Source organism: Rutilus rutilus, assembly GCF_951802725.1.
Source record: "Rutilus rutilus genome assembly, chromosome: 10".
Taxonomy (NCBI): domain Eukaryota; kingdom Metazoa; phylum Chordata; class Actinopteri; order Cypriniformes; family Leuciscidae; genus Rutilus; species Rutilus rutilus.
In genome coordinates, this window is record NC_140215.1 from 35,022,025 (window position 1) to 35,039,310 (window position 17,286).

Below are 17,286 nucleotides of genomic sequence, written 5' to 3' on the forward strand. Positions count from 1 at the left end.
ATTTTAATAACTTTTAATGACTTACAGATAAAACCAGGGGTGCATTAGAATAAACAATAAATAAATACAAATAAATCAAAAATAAAATATAAAAGATTTTAAAAATGCAAATAAAAACATTCAAATGTTCACAGATATTAACACACTTTACAGCTTTCTTTTTTTCAACTATATATTGTTATATGTATTGTTGAACATGAAGGCTTCTTTAATTAATGTTTACGAAATGTAGCTAATAGAAGTAGCAGCTTATATTATGGAAGATCCCGGATGTGTGCTGGTTTGATTGCGTCATAAAGAAGCGCCGCTGGTGGTGTTTTGTTGTTCGACGGAAAACGCTAACTTTGGTTTTTAATAACATCTTGGTAGTTCAGCTGGGGTTCAAACATGGGGAAATCTTTTGCTAATTTCATGTGCAAGAAAGATTTTCATCCTGCATCAAAATCCAACATAAAGAAGGTAACGTTAAGCGAGAGCTTTTCGCTAGCAAGCTAACGCACTATTGCTCTGGAGTCAATCATTAGTTCAGATCTTCTGTTTATATATAACTTACAGTTGTCAACATTTGAAGTGGATCAAAAAAGTTAATCAAAGTTGTCCTAAGACAATAAAGGGGTGTTGTTCAGTTTCATGTATAACTTTGAAGAAAGGTTTTGATCCACTTCAAATGTTGACTACTGTATAGATCTCACGGCATGTTTGGTTGTTTATGAATATGCACAAGTATTTATTCACAGAAACACATGATATGTTTGTTAGTTTGCTCGGTTAATAATCATACAGAAAACCGAGTCTAGTGTCAGATGTTTCCAGAGGAAGACAGGCTCCTTTATTTGAAGGTTGAGAGACAAACTGGTGTATCTGAGGTGCTAAACTCTTCATCACTTTGGTTCTTCATCAGGTATGGATCGCAGAGCAAAAGTTAACCTTCGAGAAGAAGCAGCAGGAGGATCTGATGCAGGCCTACCTGAAGGAGCAGGACACGTACAACAACAGGTCAGAGAAGCCCAAACCAGCAGACAGGACTGGGTCTCGGTCTCTCAAACACACAGTCCTGGCATTTACCTGGAAATTGAAATGGTCCTGTTGGATGTTTTATGTTCCAGACTGCTGATGGGAGACGATCGTGTGAAAAATGGCCTTAATTTTATGTATGAAGCGCCTCCTGGAGCATCTAAAGGTCAGAAGCGTTTTCACCGGTTGATGTCAAAAAAAAACCTGTTGAATAAGTTATTAAAATAATGTAACTGATCATTGCTAAACCTTAAGACATACAAGATTTTAATCCATCAAAATAGTTAGAAAATCAAGAAACTGAGAAAAAGAAGTTTAATCATGTTTTTTTCTTTTCTTTCTATCATCACCGACTTCCTGCAGAGGAGGAAAAAGAGGTAAAGTTCATTTCCATGTTAAAGTTTGCAGTTGATTGTTTGTGATTGTGCCCTGTCAACCTTTATACGAATATCAAACTTGAGTGTGTTTAACCCTATAAAGCCTGCTGTTTTCATATTTGATGTGCACATTTCTAAGGCGTCTGAATTATTAACATGAGCAACTTTGCTGAAAAACCACTTAATCTACTACAAGCCTTCTGTCGTCTGATTGACAGTTCATGCTTTGTGAAAGGCCTTTTAGTATAATTGTATATAAACTTCCAGCTTCAGCTTGTGCTTCATGTCTTTTTGCTGTGAAATCTTTACTGATTTTATATAAAGTAAACGCAAGAATAACTTTGATATTGTTAGTCATATTTCAAGATTTAGCCTACTTACAAGATTGACCATTTTCTGGACTGAAGCAACTTAGGCTTAATTTAATATATATTTATATATATTTTTTAGAAAAATCATTTTAAAATCATCAAATTTATGTATCAAAGATGATCCATCAGGCTTTTGAGGAAGGTTTATTTGTACATCTCTCAATCATCATTGTTTTGCATGGCGTTTTTATGTTTAAATGCGTAAAACTAAGCATTTAAATATCATCTCACCAAGACATATTGGCAGATATTGAGTGACAACTGATATTTATTTGCATTTTATGTAAGTAATCTGCTATACTGGTATAAAGATCTCAATGATTTATATTACAAGCATCAGAATTTCATCTTACTTTTTGGCTATTATATAAATATCAGCAGCAAATTGCATATTTCTGCTCAGTTTGTGCCTCTGGAGAAAATTGAAGTGTTTTGTCCTCCTGGAGTACGAGTCCATACCCTCCTATATCAAGCTATGTGAGCCATGAAAGCTGATGTAGAGCTGCACGAATAATTGTTAAAAGATCTCGATCTTGATTCAAAACCCCCGTGATCTCATTCCTAAATGACAACGATACGCCTGAATCTATTAAACCTTTGAAGATGATCGCAGCGAATATTCAGATCTGTTTTGGCGCTGATCTAAAGACAGCAGTTGTCATGTATAGGTATGAAACAGATTGATTCAGATTATCACTGAAGCACTGGGATGAAAGTTTATGGTTCATTTGTATGTGTACGGTAGTAAATGACCTTTTGAAAGGAACTTGGCGCTTCAGATAAATATTGTATCCCTTACATCATTACTCCAGTAGGTGGCGACAAGTGACCGTTAGAAATGTGTTTGTCATTGAATCATTCGTTCAAAAACATTGATTCATCCAGTAATTAAACAAGTGAAGTCTTTATGAGTGAGTCATTGAATCATTCACTCAAACTGATTTTTTTTTTTAAATATAATGAAATTTTTTAAATAGATTGTTTACTTCATACTTCATATATAAATAGGAAGTTTACTTCAATATATTGCAATTAAATCCTAACCTAATCATGACAAACTATATATCGTTGGAAAGGTCTAAGACTCCTAAATAGATATTTTAGCACTGTTTTTTTGTTAGAAATGATGTAGGAACAGAAATAGATGAATTTATGACAAGAGTGCACCTCAAAAAATCTACAGTTTTGACCTTTGTCACAAAAAGTTGACGCACACACTTTTAATAATTGAAACGTTGGTTTTCATGCTAGAAGTTCATAATATAACATATAATCTAGTATTTGTCAATAAAAAAATATAAAATAATATTATCCTCTAAAAATGATTATCCTCTAAATATAATATTATCTTTTTTATTGCTTTTTTTATTACATTACATATTTTAGTAGTTATCATAAATTAGGTATCATTTGAAAGCTTACGATCTCAGAATTCATCCTGTGAAAACCGTTTTGAAATTGGACATTGCGTTACCATAGAAACGGTACTCTAAATTATTTGATCAGGCTCCTCCCCTTTTGGGCATCATTATGTTTCATAATTTACGATCAAAATCTTTTCTAATCTTGACAAAACACATATTGTCAGAAAGGTCTGAGTCTCAAGGTTCCATATTTTGTGACAGAAGTGATATTTGGACAGAAATGTATTAATTTGTTACGGCAGAATGCGTACAATTAAATTCAATGGAATTCAATGGCACCCGGTGGCTATTTCTGGTATTACGCCTAAACAAAATCTCATGGGAACTTCAATTTTTGTGATATCAACTTCAAATTTAGAACACAACTTCGTTAGATATATGGCTTTGATTTTATAGTAAAAATATTTTGTAAAATAATATTTAAAGAAAAAATATTAAATACATTATTTTTGATTTAATGTAAATTTAAACTTCCATAACTTTTTCATATTAAAACTTTCACTTCAGCAATAATCTATTTTTTCTCTTTAAAACAAGACCAAACTTGGGTCTATACTCCAAAGCATTCTTGAATTACAGCCATTTAAGCTTGAATAGTGCATTTTAATGTCCATTCTCAAAAAGGGGGGTGACAGTTAAGGGGTTAAGAACCTCTAGTAAATTACATGTTATTTTTTTAATTGTTAATTGAGAACCCTGATCTCTATTTTAAACAAAAAATTTAGATTTTTCAATTTATCCAGAATCGTGCAGCTCTAGCCTGATGTGTCAAATATGACGCTCAACAACAAAGAAAACTCGTGCAAAAAAAGAGATTTGTTTTCAGATTTTGTCTAAATGTTCAATAAATTGTTCTATTAAAATAATTCTGACTATTATTTCATATGTCAGGCTTTAGGGGATAAAGAATGCTTATTCTAGTGGCATCTTCTAGTTTCAGCTCATGTTTTTTCATCTTTAGGGAGGAGAATCTGAGTACAAGTTTGAGTGGCAGAAAGTAGCTCCTCGTGAAAAGTAAGTTCACTAGTTCATACGTGATGCTTGATCTCAAATTTGCACTTTTTATTCTATTTCTTACTCATATTTTACTCATCAGGTATGCAAAGGATGACATGAATATTCGAGATCAGCCTTTTGGCATTCAGGTGATGTTTAATTGTGTGTTATACACCTTCATAAATGTAGATTAACAGTTATTGCTCATCCACAAATGTCTGAACGCAGTGAGCGTGTGGGCGCTGTGCTTGTTTTCTTGTTCTTGAATTGTTGTAGGTGCGTAATGTGCGCTGCATTAAGTGTCACAAATGGGGTCATGTGAACACGGATCGTGAGTGTCCCCTCTTCGGTCTGTCGGGGATCAATGCCAGCTCGATGCCCAGTGATGAAGCAGGTATACTGCTCTTTCCTTATTGGCTGTATAGTCAGGGCGAGAAAGGCGGTGACAATTCTCAGGGCATCCGCAGTTTCAACTGAGGGATAGTTTCTTCATGCCCTGTGCAGAAAATCCAGCTTTTAATGTTATGTGTCTATGTGGTGTTTTTAATATAAGACAAACCATGTGTAAATTCATAAGTCGACACCATTGCTGAGTGTTTTCTCCTTAAAACTGCAGTGAACCAAAGACAGTCTCAAAAACACGCTTTGAAATCGCTGGTGTTTCTGACGTCACAAACTACCTTGCAACCAATCAGATTTGGGACTTTAAAATAGCTTGAATGTAACTCTACACCCTTCTTCATTTAGTAAATGTGGATGAATATGCAAATTAGTCCCGCCTCCACTCAATAACAGCAACTGGCACTACCTGATCCAGCTGTAGTAAATGCTACACAGTGGAAATACTGGTTTAATTCAGCCACACATGTTTAACCAGAAACTGATTCAGAAGAAGAGGAAGAGTGAATTATACAGACGTCTACAAGTCGATGAATCAGACGCATAACGGCATTGGTCACACGTTTGTGACGGTAGGAAATGGCGGCGACCTCAAACCGTGTTTTTGGGACTATCTTTGGTTCAATGCAGTTTTAAGGAGAAAATACTCAGCAATGGTGTCGACTGAAGCTAATCATGGTGTTCAAGGTATAACCGGTCAGTGGCTGCGTCCGAAAACATTAGAAATGACATCAGAAGTGGATAACATTGGTTAAAAACGTACATTTAAACACAAACTGACCACCAACCCAACCACAACTTTCAGAAGCCATCTTTATTTTTAAGCTTAACGGTCACGGTCGGTCACAGGATTGTGGGATATCAGAGGCAGCGAAGGATAGATCTATGCTGCCTTCAAGGTCATTCAGATGAAGGATTCTCAGGAGACTGGAAGTGAAACTAACACTGAATTTGGACGTGCCTTGAGACTGCAGAAAGGTGGCTCTCCAGGAGCAGGGTTGGCTAGCCCTGTCTTAAAGCATATTAAAAACACAAAAACTGCAGTGATTGTCACCACAGAGGTCTTTAATGCAGGTTTTCTCTACCTGTAGATGAGATGCACTTTCAGAGCTGTAGGTGGCGACAATGTCCAATAAAACACCAAGAATTTCTGGACAAAGCTCCTATGGCTTCCCATTCACCTAAAGTTCTGAATACTGGTGCTTTTGAGCAGCTCACCTGAATTATAAGTGCCATGTGACCCATCCTGTCGGCACCACACCCCAGTTACTAGCAGACAAACATGTCACACTTGAAGATTTCAGATTATCTTCTATAATCTAATCAAATATTTGTGATTTATATGATATTAGTAAATAATTGTTTTAAGTGTACTAACCTGCCAAACCTTGTAATACTTGTGGCATTTGGTCCCGAAAATTCCTTTTAAAGGATAAATAATATGATGGAAGAATTCATACACAAACTACTTGTATTATCTAAATATTGTGCCCAGTTTCAGATTAAAATCACCATTAAAGGGAAATCTGTCATCTACTTATCCTCAATATTCAAAACCTGTATGACTTTTTGGTCACACTTTAGGGTCCAACTCTCATTAACTACGGCTTTTGACCAAATAAACTCCTAATTGCTGCTTATTAATAGTTAGTAAGGTAGTTGTTAAGTTTAGATATTGGGTAGATTAAGGGATGTAGAATATGGTCATACAGAATAAAACATTAATATGTCATTTATAAGTACTAATAAACAGCCAATCTCATAGTAAAATGCATGCTAATAAGCAACTAGTTAATAGTGAGAATTGGACCCTAAACTAAAGTCTTACCAACTTAATTTCTTCGGTGGAGCACAAAAGAAGATATTTAGAAGAACATTGGGAACAAAAAGTTGTTGAGCCTGTAGTATGAACAAAATTTTTTGGAACAACATGAGAGAAAAATGCTAATCTCAGAATGTTCACTGTTGTGGCTGAGTAACCCCTAAGCTTTGAGGTGGTAAAGGTGTGTGTGTGGTTTGTCTCCTGAGAGCTGGCAGGACTTCAGTAATATGCATGTTTCTGCAGAGCGGGGATCGATCCTTATCTCGTGTTGGTGGGAAATGTTATTATTTGTTGTTTTGATTGGATGAAACCTCTGCTTCTGCAGAATAACACCGCACGCCTCACCCAGCTGGGAGACAAGGGAGTTGATTTGGTGCGTCTTTGTGTGTTAACAAAGCCCGTAGTGTGCACGGCTCCGAGGGGGGGAATGATCGCACATTATTTGTTCTGAAAGAGTGATTTGTCCTAACAGGTCCGTCGATGCACCCCTCCGAGTTAATGGCAGAGATGCGAAACAGTGGGTTTGCGCTGAAGAAATGTGTCCTTGGGAGGGACGCCACCATGACTGATCCAGCACAGGTAATCTCCCGGACCCTGCCCAAATATGACCCGTGATATCCATGTCTGGAGCTCAGCGTGTGATTGCAGAAAAACGTTGAGTTATTGAACGGGCGGCTCACAAGCCGTTCCCGCCGGTTGAACGGTTAGACTAGAACTGATGAGACCAACAACTGCAATTACAAAGAGAGTCGAGACATGCTGGATTTCACACCGTGGTTCTGCACAAAAGTGCCTTTCTGATTGGCCTCTTGTGTATGTATGGTCAGCGAGTGTGTGTGTTGTGTTTGCTAATGTGTGTTGTTGTGCTTCAGGATTTTGTGGCCAGCGAGGAAGAAGACGACCCTGAGGTGGAGTTCCTGAAATCTCTGTCCACCAAACAGAAACAGAAACTACTTAGGTGTGATTATTTATTACACATACACAACCGCCTATAATCATAATAATCGAATTGATCATAATTATAAATAACAAAGTTATAATATTAATATTAATTTTAGTAATATTATCAATATTTAAAAAAAATTGTGCATCTAAGACATTAATATCTTTCATTTTAATTCTTTATAAACTAGTTTCATATCAGTTTAACTAGCTGTTTAATGCGAGTAGTGACAGCATAAGCCTCAGCCATTTCCGTTACAATAATATGTATGTGTATATATATATATATATATGTAATATATATTATATACACTCACAGTGGGTACGGAAAGTATTCAGACCCCCTTAAATGTTTCACTCTTTGTTATATTGTAGCCATTTGCTAAAATCATTTAAGTTTATTTTTTTCCTCATTATTGTACACACAGCACCCCACATTGACAGAAAAACACAGAATTGTTGACATTTTTGCACATTTCTTAAAAAAGAAAAACTGAAATATCACATGGTCCTAAGTATTAAAGGTGCATTGCGCAACTTTTCATGTTAAAAATACCCGTTTTCTAACCCATACATGCTTAAACAATTGCCTGATGGGCTGAATGAGCCCTTCTCTGATCACTGCGATTGCCTCTATAATCCTGTACAGTAAAATAAATAAGAGGGATTCGGGTCGGAATCTGAGACTGGGCGTGACGTCATGCGCGTTCACGGCACGCTCATATGTCTGGCAGGTTTGTGTATGCGCCGACGCCGCCATTCTCCGTAGAAAATGGATTCTAAGAGACCGGCTTGTAGTTCATTTCAAACACCAACGCAAACTCCACGTAAGATAAAAAAAGAGAACTTTTGTCTAGTGCAACCAAAAGGTCCAAATTGGAGTCAGACAGGCGTCGGGGTAAGACGAGAGTAAACATAGGGAAGGCTTTCAACAAATGGAGAGATCTCCGGTCTGCTCTAGGGCTCAAACGGGATCCTCAGTTGGCTTTTTTCTTGATAAAAAGGTATATATCCCATTCTCTAATGTCTGATACGGCCAATAATGACAATAAATGACGATCCATAACATGTGTAATGCTTTAGCGAAAGCTAGATAAATGTACAATCGGAATAGGTTTTACTAACTTACCATTGTCAGTGATCAGGTTCAGAATGATTGTGATATAAAATGCTGATATATAAGTTAGATACTTAGACACAATTTTTGACCAAATTACTGCTTAATTACGATGTATTGCTATTGGAATAACGTTATGCTACTTAGCTGATCAATAAAACAGGCTAAACCCCCGCAAATCTTCGGCGGATTAGCCTGTTTGGCTTTTATGGTAACGTCATAGTGCCACTTGATTGTTTATTACCTTGAGACATTTGGGTGTACTTTGTTGACCGACTGTGTATGGTATGGTATCATGATTACTATTTTGAGCTTTTACAAAGTAATAACTTATTGTTCATGAACGTGTTTCCATAATAATAGTCATAAGTGGATACAGTAAACACATAACACAGTTCAACATGGAGATAGATGGGAATAAAAAACGAAGTTTTCTACTACCCCCATTTTTTCCCTCACACATACGTGTGTTATTTACTCAATTGCCTTTCCTTTCACATATTTTAAATTACTTGCTGATTTAAAACTTTATTACCTCTGAAGACATTATGATTGTAAACAAAAGATTTGTGCGGCTGATGCTCCTTGGGTTATGACCAGCTCGTGCGTGTGCGTGTGGTCCGTGAGCGTGCACACCTCTGGTTGCAGTCTCGCTTGCCGCCAGAGGGGGCGTAGTTCTGCGAAAACTCAGACTCTTGCGCAATGCACCTTTAAGACCCTTTGCTCAGTATTTAGTAGAAGCTCCCTTTTGATCTAATACAGCCATGAGTCTTTTTGGGAAAGATGCAACAAGTTTTTCACACCTGGATTTGGGTATCCTCAGCCATTCCTCCTTGCAGATCCTCTCCAGTTCTGTCAGGTTGGATGGTAAACGTTGGTGGACAGCCATTTTCAGGTCTCTCCAGAGATGCTCAATTGGGTTTAAGTCAGGGCTCTGGCTGGGCCATTCAAGAACAGTCACGGAGTTGTTGTGAAGCCACTCCTTTGTTATTTTAGCTGTGTGCTTAGGGTCATTGTCTTGTTGGAAGGTGAACCTTCGGCCCAGTCTGAGGTCCAGAGCACTCTGGAGAAGGTTTTCGTCCAGGATATCCCTGTACTTGGCCGCATTCATCTTTCCCTCGATTGCAACCAGTCGTCCTGTCCCTGCAGCTGAAAAACACCCCCACAGCATGAGGCTGCCACCACCATGCTTCACTGTTGAGACTGTATTGGACAGGTGATGAGCAGTGCCTGGTTTTCTCCACACATACCGCTTAGAATTGAGGCCCAAAAGTTCTATCTTGGTCTCATCAGACCAGAGAATCTTATTTATCACCATCTTGGAGTCCTTCAGGTGTGCTTTCATGTGTCTTGCACTGAGGAGAGGCTTCCGTCGGGCCGCTCTGCCATAAAGTCCTGACTGGTGGATGGCTGCAGTGATGGTTGACTTACTACAACTAACCGACTGCATCTCTGGAGCTCAGCCACAGTGATCTGTGGGTTCTTCTTTACCTCTCTCACCAAGGCTCTTCTCCCCCGATAGCTCAGTTTGGCCGGACGGCCAGCTCTAGGAAGGGTTCTGGTCGTCCCAAACGTCTTCCATTTAAGGATTATGGAGGCCACTGTGCTCTTAGGAACCTTAATTTTTTTGTAACCTTGGCCAGATCTGTGCCTTGCCACAATTCTGTCTCTGAGCTCTTCAGGCAGTTCCTTTGACCTCATGATTCTCATTTGCTCTGACATGCACTGTGAGCTGTAAGGTCTTATATAGACAGGTGTGTGGCTTTCCTAATCAAGTCCAATCAGTGTAATCAAACACAGCTGGACTCAAATGAAGGTGTAGAACCATCTCAAGGATGATCAGAAGAAATGGACAGCACCTGAGTTAAATAGATGAGTGTCACAGCAAAGGGTCTGAATACTTAGGACCATGTGATATTTCAGTTTTTCTTTTTTAATAAATGTGCAAAAATGTCAACAATTCTGTGTTTTTCTGTCAATATGGGGTGCTGTGTGTACAATAATGAGGAAAAAAATGAACTTAAATGATTTTAGCAAATGGCTGCAATATAAAAAAGAGTGAAAAATTTAAGGGGGTCTGAATACTTTCCGTACCCACTGTATATACACACACATTAATATTATTGTAACGGAAATGGCTGAGGTTTATGCTGTTAAGGCTGTGTCTATTTAATTTAAAAAAATACGGGAAAAACATTTTGAAATATTTTTGTAATGTAAAATAAACTGATTTCTATGTGAATATATTGTAAAATGTCATTTATTCTTGTGATTTAAAGCTGAATTTTCAGCATCATTACTCCAGTCTTCAGTGTCACATGATCCTTCAGAAATCAGTCTAATATGATGATTTGATGCTCAAGAAACATTTATGATTATTATCAATGTTGAAAACCGTTGTGCTGCTTTAGATTTGAGTGAAAACAGTGATACTTTTTTTCAGGCTTCTTCGACTTATAAAAAAGTTCAAAAGAACAGTATATATTTATCTTTTATAACATTATAAATGTCTTTTCTGCCACTTTTGGCCAATTTATTTGCTGAATAAAAGCATTAATAAAAGCGCAAATTTCTTTAAAAAAAAGAAAGATAAACCTACTGACCCCAGACTATTGAATTACAATTATAACTCTCGTCCCCTTCTTCCTTTTAGAAAACTTGACCGTCTGGAAAAGAAAAAAGAGAAGAAGAAGAAGAGTAAAAAGGAGAAAAAGAAGAACAAAAAGAAGCAGAAAAAGAAGCCAGCCAAGAGTGAGAGTTCATCCAGCAGCTCCTCAGACAGCAGTGACAGCAGCAGCGACTCTGAGGAGGAGAAACACAAGAAGAAGAAGAAGAAGAAGAGCAAGAGCAGGAGGGACTCGTCCAGTGACGGCAGCGGCAGCTCTGAGAGAGAACACACACAGCCCAAACACAGCGAGAGAGGACAAGATAGACACAGGAGCAGGAGTAGAGAGAGGAGGAGAGAGAAAAGCAGGAGCCCTCAGCGATGGAGAGATGAGAAGGAGAGAGGTAAGGAGAGGGACAGGAACACGAGCAGGGAGATAGGAGACCACGAGAAGGGCAAGAGGGAACGAGAGAGAAACTGTGATAGAAATGTCAAAAGGAGGAGTGCGAGTCGGGAACGAGGGAGGGGCTCGGGAAGGAGTGATAGCAGGGATGCAGAGAGGAAGAAATGAGTCGCTGGAAGTCTCACACCATCATCTTATCTCAGATTAAAGGATTCATTCAAAGGAAACTTCTTACATGATTGACTCGCCCTCGTGTCATTCCAAACTCTGACCATTTTTAAACACTTTAAAGCTTAATCGCCCCAAAATGACAGAGCATTGGCTCTTGTGCTATACGCACATCTAGTTAAAGGTGGACGATACCTTTTGTGTGAAATTCAAGTCATTATTCTTGTAAATATTCCCCTTTGCTTGAAGTTCTGTTGGTCTGCTGAGAACCAATGACACTTGAGAATGTTTGGTATTAGGAGCTTTAGGGAAGGGAAGGATTTTTAGGAACTTTATAGACGTCACTGAACTTCTCTTGTACCGAAATGAGATGTTTAAATAGAGCTATATTTTTTATTTCCTTTTCTGAGAGTTTGGACTGACATGAGGGTTACTAAATGAGGACAGAATCTGAAATGTTTTTGGGTAAATGGTTTCTCTGGGTGGCTTTCCCAATGTTTTTTTTTTCCCATCGACTGGCAGCTCTGGGAAGATCTCCAGAAGAGGGCGCCATGAGAATGTAGAAACTGAACCTGTTATACACCAGGAATTAAACTCATTCTTTCAGTGTTTTCAATACATTTGCTGTACTCCTAGTTCAACACATGTTCTCTTTTCTTTAAGCATTCAGCCCTCCTCAAATGTAATGTCTGTTTGACTCCTTGAGAGATATTCCACACATAATAACCTGAATGATTTATTTTGCAATCTTGTTCATTAAACTATGATTTCTGTTTTTTTGTGGCTCCTTCCTTACCTCAAGTCAGTTTGTAAAGGTCTGAAATACAGGTGTTGTGAATGTGGTTTAAAACTCGATGCCAGTTACTACTCTACAACCTCATCCGTCTGAAAGAAGACTAAAATTAGTTGGTTAAATGGGGTTTGTAGTTTTCTGCTAATTTTAGAGGTCTATTTTGGCACTTGTGATAGTTATAAATTCAGGGTGACTTCTTTATTATTATAATTATGGTGTTTAGCTGCAAAACGAATGTTCAACAACTCTCAAATTGGCGAAACCGAGCTGATATATAAATATAACTGAATACAATTCCTCATTTTAGAAGTGGTGGTGTTCAAAACTGAAAATACATTTGGTAATATGGCAATACTGGCAACGAAAATGTCAGAGCGCGTGGTTTTTATACACACATAAGACCAACGTGATTTTTAAATACCTGAAATATGAGTGTGTTTCTCAACAACACATTAATCTAGCAGATAAAATAACAAACCCTCACTTCATCAAGGCTGGCCATGAGGTAAAAAAAAAAAAAAGATTCAATTGCAATTCAATTATTTTGGGTTAGGCTAAAGGAATTTAAACACTGACTAGCCTACTTTAGTTTCTGCGTGTCACTGGAAAACATACTAATAACCCACTGAATGTGACAGTAAAACATTAGCATTGATATATATATATATATATATATATTATTTATAACGATAATCATTTTGATCTGCGCTTGATGCACATTTTCTGGCCAAAAGGGAGATGAAAGAGTAGCACCGCTCCGGCAGCGCGGGAAAATCACATCGTCACGGCTGAGTTTCCCGCGCTGCGGCCGGAGCGGCGCTGCTCTTTGATCACTCTTTTATTACCGCGCGCAAACAAAGCTGACTTTTGCCTCGCGCTCAGTCAGAGGGCATTCCAGAAAAACGCGAACAAAAGGCCGTGAGTGACAGCGCTACTGTCCGCAACCCCAGGCGCATCATTCGCCTCCAAAAGACCTGAAAAGCACTTAGATCTTGTCCATGTATAAGCTCCCGTTTGTAAACCTTAATAGAACCATATAATTGTAAAGCGTGCTCGTGAATGCCTTCACGCCCAAATAGCGCTCATTTCCGTAACACAAATTTTGAATTGTGTGCAATAAAATCGTCGCATCCTACATTACCTTTTATAAGACCGAGAACCTGCAAGTCTATTTGGAGAAAACATACGGAAATTGCGTTTTGGTGTATTTGTCTATTTTTAAACCCTGGATAGCTATTTGACCACTACATTTTACAGTTTAATGATTTATAAACTATGCATTTGTTTGTATTCGTTATTTGCAAAATGTTATCAGTTTTTCACGAGGTCGTTAAATGATAATGGACCATTTTCTATTTGTGTATTTTTTTTTATTTATTTTTTTTCTGAATAGGCTGCGGCCACCAGCACACAAAAGGAAATGAAAATAATTTTAGTCTATTGCCTTCTGGTCAATTTACCTTGTAGCACAGAAAGCTAACGAGTTCCCAGGCAGGGCTCGAGCTGTAATTATTCCGCCGGGTTTTGTGGGATCGGACGCTGCACTGGATAAACACAAAGAAGTCAGAGAGCATCCTTGAACCTTTTCAGTACAGGGCCACTGATATTCAAATAACAGCCAGGGACCATTTGACTGCGAGAGCATTTTAAATTCAGCATTTGCATAAGGCCTCTCCCAATTTCCCCCTTTCAAAAGTGGCACCCAGAAAAGGCAAGAAAAAAAAAACTGTTCCCATAACACCAAATCAAGAGTAGCGTTTTATAAAAGCTAAACGATGCTTTATGCCTTCAGCCCTTCTCTTCGATGGACATTTTCCGTTTGACATGCAAATTTAAGCAGTTAATTTGAGCAATTCAAATAAATATTCAGAGGCCCTTTGTCACTGAATCCCCTCGGAAAATGTGCGATAAAGAGCTGCTGAACAAATGATGTCTCGGAGAGTAATTAGATATTTGATAAGACACGAATCCCTAATCGCCAATACAAGACACATGGGGCTGCGATGTGCTCCAAGTCATAATTAATACTATTTAACAAGATATTCATTTGGACAAAAAATGCCTTTCTGGGGAATTAACTATTGATTTATCCCAATGGGACAAAAAAAAAAAAAAAAAACCGAGTCTGCATTAGCCTACCGATATTTATTTTCCTCTCCACAAAAAAAAAAAAAAAAATGTAAATATATATTCGTAATAATTATGCGCAGTTTCAATTTAGACTAGCGAAGCCACATTTGGATTCAAATAATTTTGCATCAGACAACCCAAGCTTTAGATTTTAAATCCCTTTAATTACAAAATGAAAGCCTTATAAGCGTGACTTTATACAATTAAACATTTATATATTTTGAGCAAGGTAAAGGAAAGGTTAAATGAATTTTAAATAGCTGTGTAACATACATACTTGACATCCACAAAGTGCGTCGAAAGGAAAGAAAAAAAATTCCCTGAATTTCAGGATCCACCACAAAACAATCATAACATTTACAGGAGAAAAAAAATAAAAAATAATAACATGTTATTTTTTGTGGATATTATGTACACATTTAGCTCAACCGGCAGCCGTGGTTATTTTAGTTCCCTCTTTTTGCACCAACACTGATTCCACAACAAATGTCCACCGTTAAAACACTGAGGCTTGAAGAGCTGAAGGCGCAGCGGAAACAGCCAGTGTTCATTTGCTCTTTCCAATGCAAGTCTCGCTCGTTTTTCTAAGAAATGGAGAGTTCGTCGCATACTCCAGTCCAGACCCGTTTCCTTTCCTCGAGGAAAAATGCGTTTTGTATAAGTCGCGCTCAGGACTCGTGGTGCGGAGACTGGTCTTTGACCGTGACCCGCGGGTTTACCCCGTCTAAAATCAGTTCTGGAGACTCAGACCTGGGGGTCTCCAGGTTGCTGGTGTCGGTGTCGCTGTCGCTGCCCTTTTTGCCTCCGCCTCCAGCGGTGTGTGTTTTGATGTGTTTGCTCAAGTGGTCGCTCCTCATGAAGCGCTTGTTGCACACCGGGCACGCAAACCGCTTCTCCCCCGTGTGAGTGCGCAGGTGCCTCTGGAGCTCGTCGGACCTGGTGAACCGTTTCCCACAAAAGAGCCAGTTGCACACAAATGGCCTCTCGCCAGTGTGCCACCTCAGATGCGCTTTGAGGTGAGACGTTTTCCCGTAGACTTTCCCGCAGCCCGGGATGTGACAGCTATGAAGTCCTTTCCTCCGCAGGCTGGCGCCCGCAGGCCCGAGCCGCTCCGCCTCCTGGCAGTTCGGGCAGTCGCACGTGGCCCGTCCGGAGTATCTCCGTGAGGACCGGGACGAGGTCCCTATCCCCGAGCTGGCGCCTGATATCATCGCGTTAGTGGCCGACGCGTCCGTGTAAGTGGGGATCACAGTTTTGAACCCTTCCTGGGTCAACAGGTGTTGGCTGGTCGACAGGAGGTGGGACGCGGTGGGGCTGATGCCAGTGGAGCTGAACGCGGAGTGCGTGAGGCTCGAGAAGTCCGGATTGTAGCCGCTTAGTTGGGAGTGAATCGCTTGTGGGGTTCCGGAGTGCAGCGAACTTTGCAAAGTGCCGGCCGGGTTTTGAACCTCGAGCCACGAGCCCGGGTTCGTGTGCACGTCCCACCACGTGGACGCCCCGTTGGCCACCTCGCCTGAGATAGTGGAGTGAAACCCGGACTTGTACCATGATTCGTACGGGTGCGCCATGCCGACCCGCGGATAAAGAGTCTCTGCTGAGGAGTGAACTTTGGAAATGAAGGCGGACTGTCCCGAGTCCTGCGAGGAAACGCTCGCCGTGTTGGAGAACAAGCTGCTGTATTCTGCGGAGAAGGCGGAGGAGGTTGGCGAGGTCGAGGCCAGGCAGAAAGCGCTGTTGCCGGTGCCGGTGCTGCTCGTTAGTCCGGAGCCGCTTCGGCTCGTGGCGACGGTGAATCCGGGCAGGCTGGAGCCCAAGTTGCAGCTCGACGAGGATCTTTTCCAGGGATGAAATCCGCCTTTGGAGAACGCGCTGGAGTCGGGGAGAGTCGTGAGGGGACTGGTGTTGCCAATTTTGTTGCAGGTTGCAGCCAGCATCGCTAAAGGGGTAGTTCCAAACCTCGGCTCTTCCTGTTTGGATGAAAAGTTTATGCTCTTTTACTAGACTGTACAACATGGTCGGGGTGTTTTGAAAAGCAGACGAGTCTAAACCGTTCGCAAGAACACAACCAAAACATGAAAATTAGCTGCTTCGCTTGGGAATATTTCCTACAAGTTTTCAAACAAGTTGTCATGTTTTAAAAAGGCCATTAAAAAATTATTTCACGTTTAAATGATTGCAGTAGTGTTATTTTTATTTAAAAAAAATAAGCAATGCACTCCTACAAATTTCATCGTTTGCCTATTATTATTTTTTCCCCCTGAAAATTCTTTGGCTGAACAGGGTTTTCGAGTTTTCAACTGTTTCATTTTCGCCTCTTCAAATCAGCGCGTTGCTTTTCAGCTTTCTTTAAAGCACTAGTACTAATAAATCTAGACAATAAAAAAATAAAATAAATGTTTTGAAATGTAAAAAGTTCTCTTTTGGCATCATTATTATTCTTTTTTTTTTAGAATGTAAATAAAAGTCAATGAAAAGTTTAAAGGCAAGCAAGCTACAATGAAACGTCAATGCCAATGGTGAAACTAACCACAAAAAACGCATCGAATTAAAATACATGTCAATGTTTACTTACCCCAAGTATAGACGTAGCCATATCCAGGGCCTTTCCTAGACAGCTAGTTGAAGAGAACAATGAGTGAGTGTTCCAGTGTGACTGAGGGACAGCGCGCTGAAGCTTTACTCTCTCTACTCGAGTTGTATAGTGAGCGCGTGCTTTGAAGTACAG

General features: G+C 39.4%; 2 protein-coding genes across 3 annotated transcripts; one reads left to right on the forward strand and one right to left on the reverse strand.

The window, feature by feature from the left end:
- Window positions 1–246: 246 nt before the first annotated feature.
- cirsr (corepressor of RBPJ and splicing regulator) lies at window positions 247–12,413 on the forward strand. 2 transcript variants are annotated; one of them, XM_084421832.1, is made up of 10 exons: window positions 272–459; window positions 902–996; window positions 1,107–1,180; window positions 1,378–1,391; window positions 4,148–4,200; window positions 4,283–4,331; window positions 4,459–4,576; window positions 6,876–6,982; window positions 7,276–7,361; window positions 11,116–12,413. In XM_084421832.1, exons 1-10 carry the CDS (start codon window positions 388–390, stop codon window positions 11,636–11,638), a joined length of 1,191 nt encoding a protein of 396 aa, XP_084277958.1. In that variant the 5' UTR covers window positions 272–387; the 3' UTR covers window positions 11,639–12,413. The 2 variants fall into 2 exon arrangements, with proteins under 2 accessions (XP_084277959.1, XP_084277958.1); XM_084421833.1 differs by lacking the exon at window positions 1,378–1,391 and having other exon boundaries at window positions 247–459; window positions 1,107–1,189.
- An 806-nt stretch (window positions 12,414–13,219) lies between these two features.
- Window positions 13,220–17,213, reverse strand: sp9 (sp9 transcription factor). The gene is made up of 2 exons (XM_084421828.1): window positions 17,134–17,213; window positions 13,220–16,528 (listed from the first exon to the last, which is right to left on the reverse strand). Exons 1-2 carry the CDS (start codon window positions 17,152–17,154, stop codon window positions 15,230–15,232), a joined length of 1,320 nt encoding a protein of 439 aa, XP_084277954.1. The 5' UTR covers window positions 17,155–17,213; the 3' UTR covers window positions 13,220–15,229.
- Window positions 17,214–17,286: the final 73 nt, after the last annotated feature.

Excerpts from the sequence above, each read along its gene's own strand:
- sp9 (XM_084421828.1), bottom strand. The coding sequence starts at position 17,154 with ATGGCTACGTCTATACTTGGG. Across the intron at positions 16,529-17,133 it reads TGGCTACGTCTATACTTGGG|GAAGAGCCGAGGTTTGGAAC; the intron begins GTAAGTAAACAT and ends TCATCCAAACAG.
- cirsr (XM_084421832.1), top strand. The coding sequence starts at position 388 with ATGGGGAAATCTTTTGCTAATTTCATGTGCAAGAAAGATTTTCATCCT. Across the intron at positions 4,201-4,282 it reads AAAGTAGCTCCTCGTGAAAA|GTATGCAAAGGATGACATGA; the intron begins GTAAGTTCACTA and ends TTTACTCATCAG. Across the intron at positions 7,362-11,115 it reads CAGAAACAGAAACTACTTAG|AAAACTTGACCGTCTGGAAA; the intron begins GTGTGATTATTT and ends TCTTCCTTTTAG.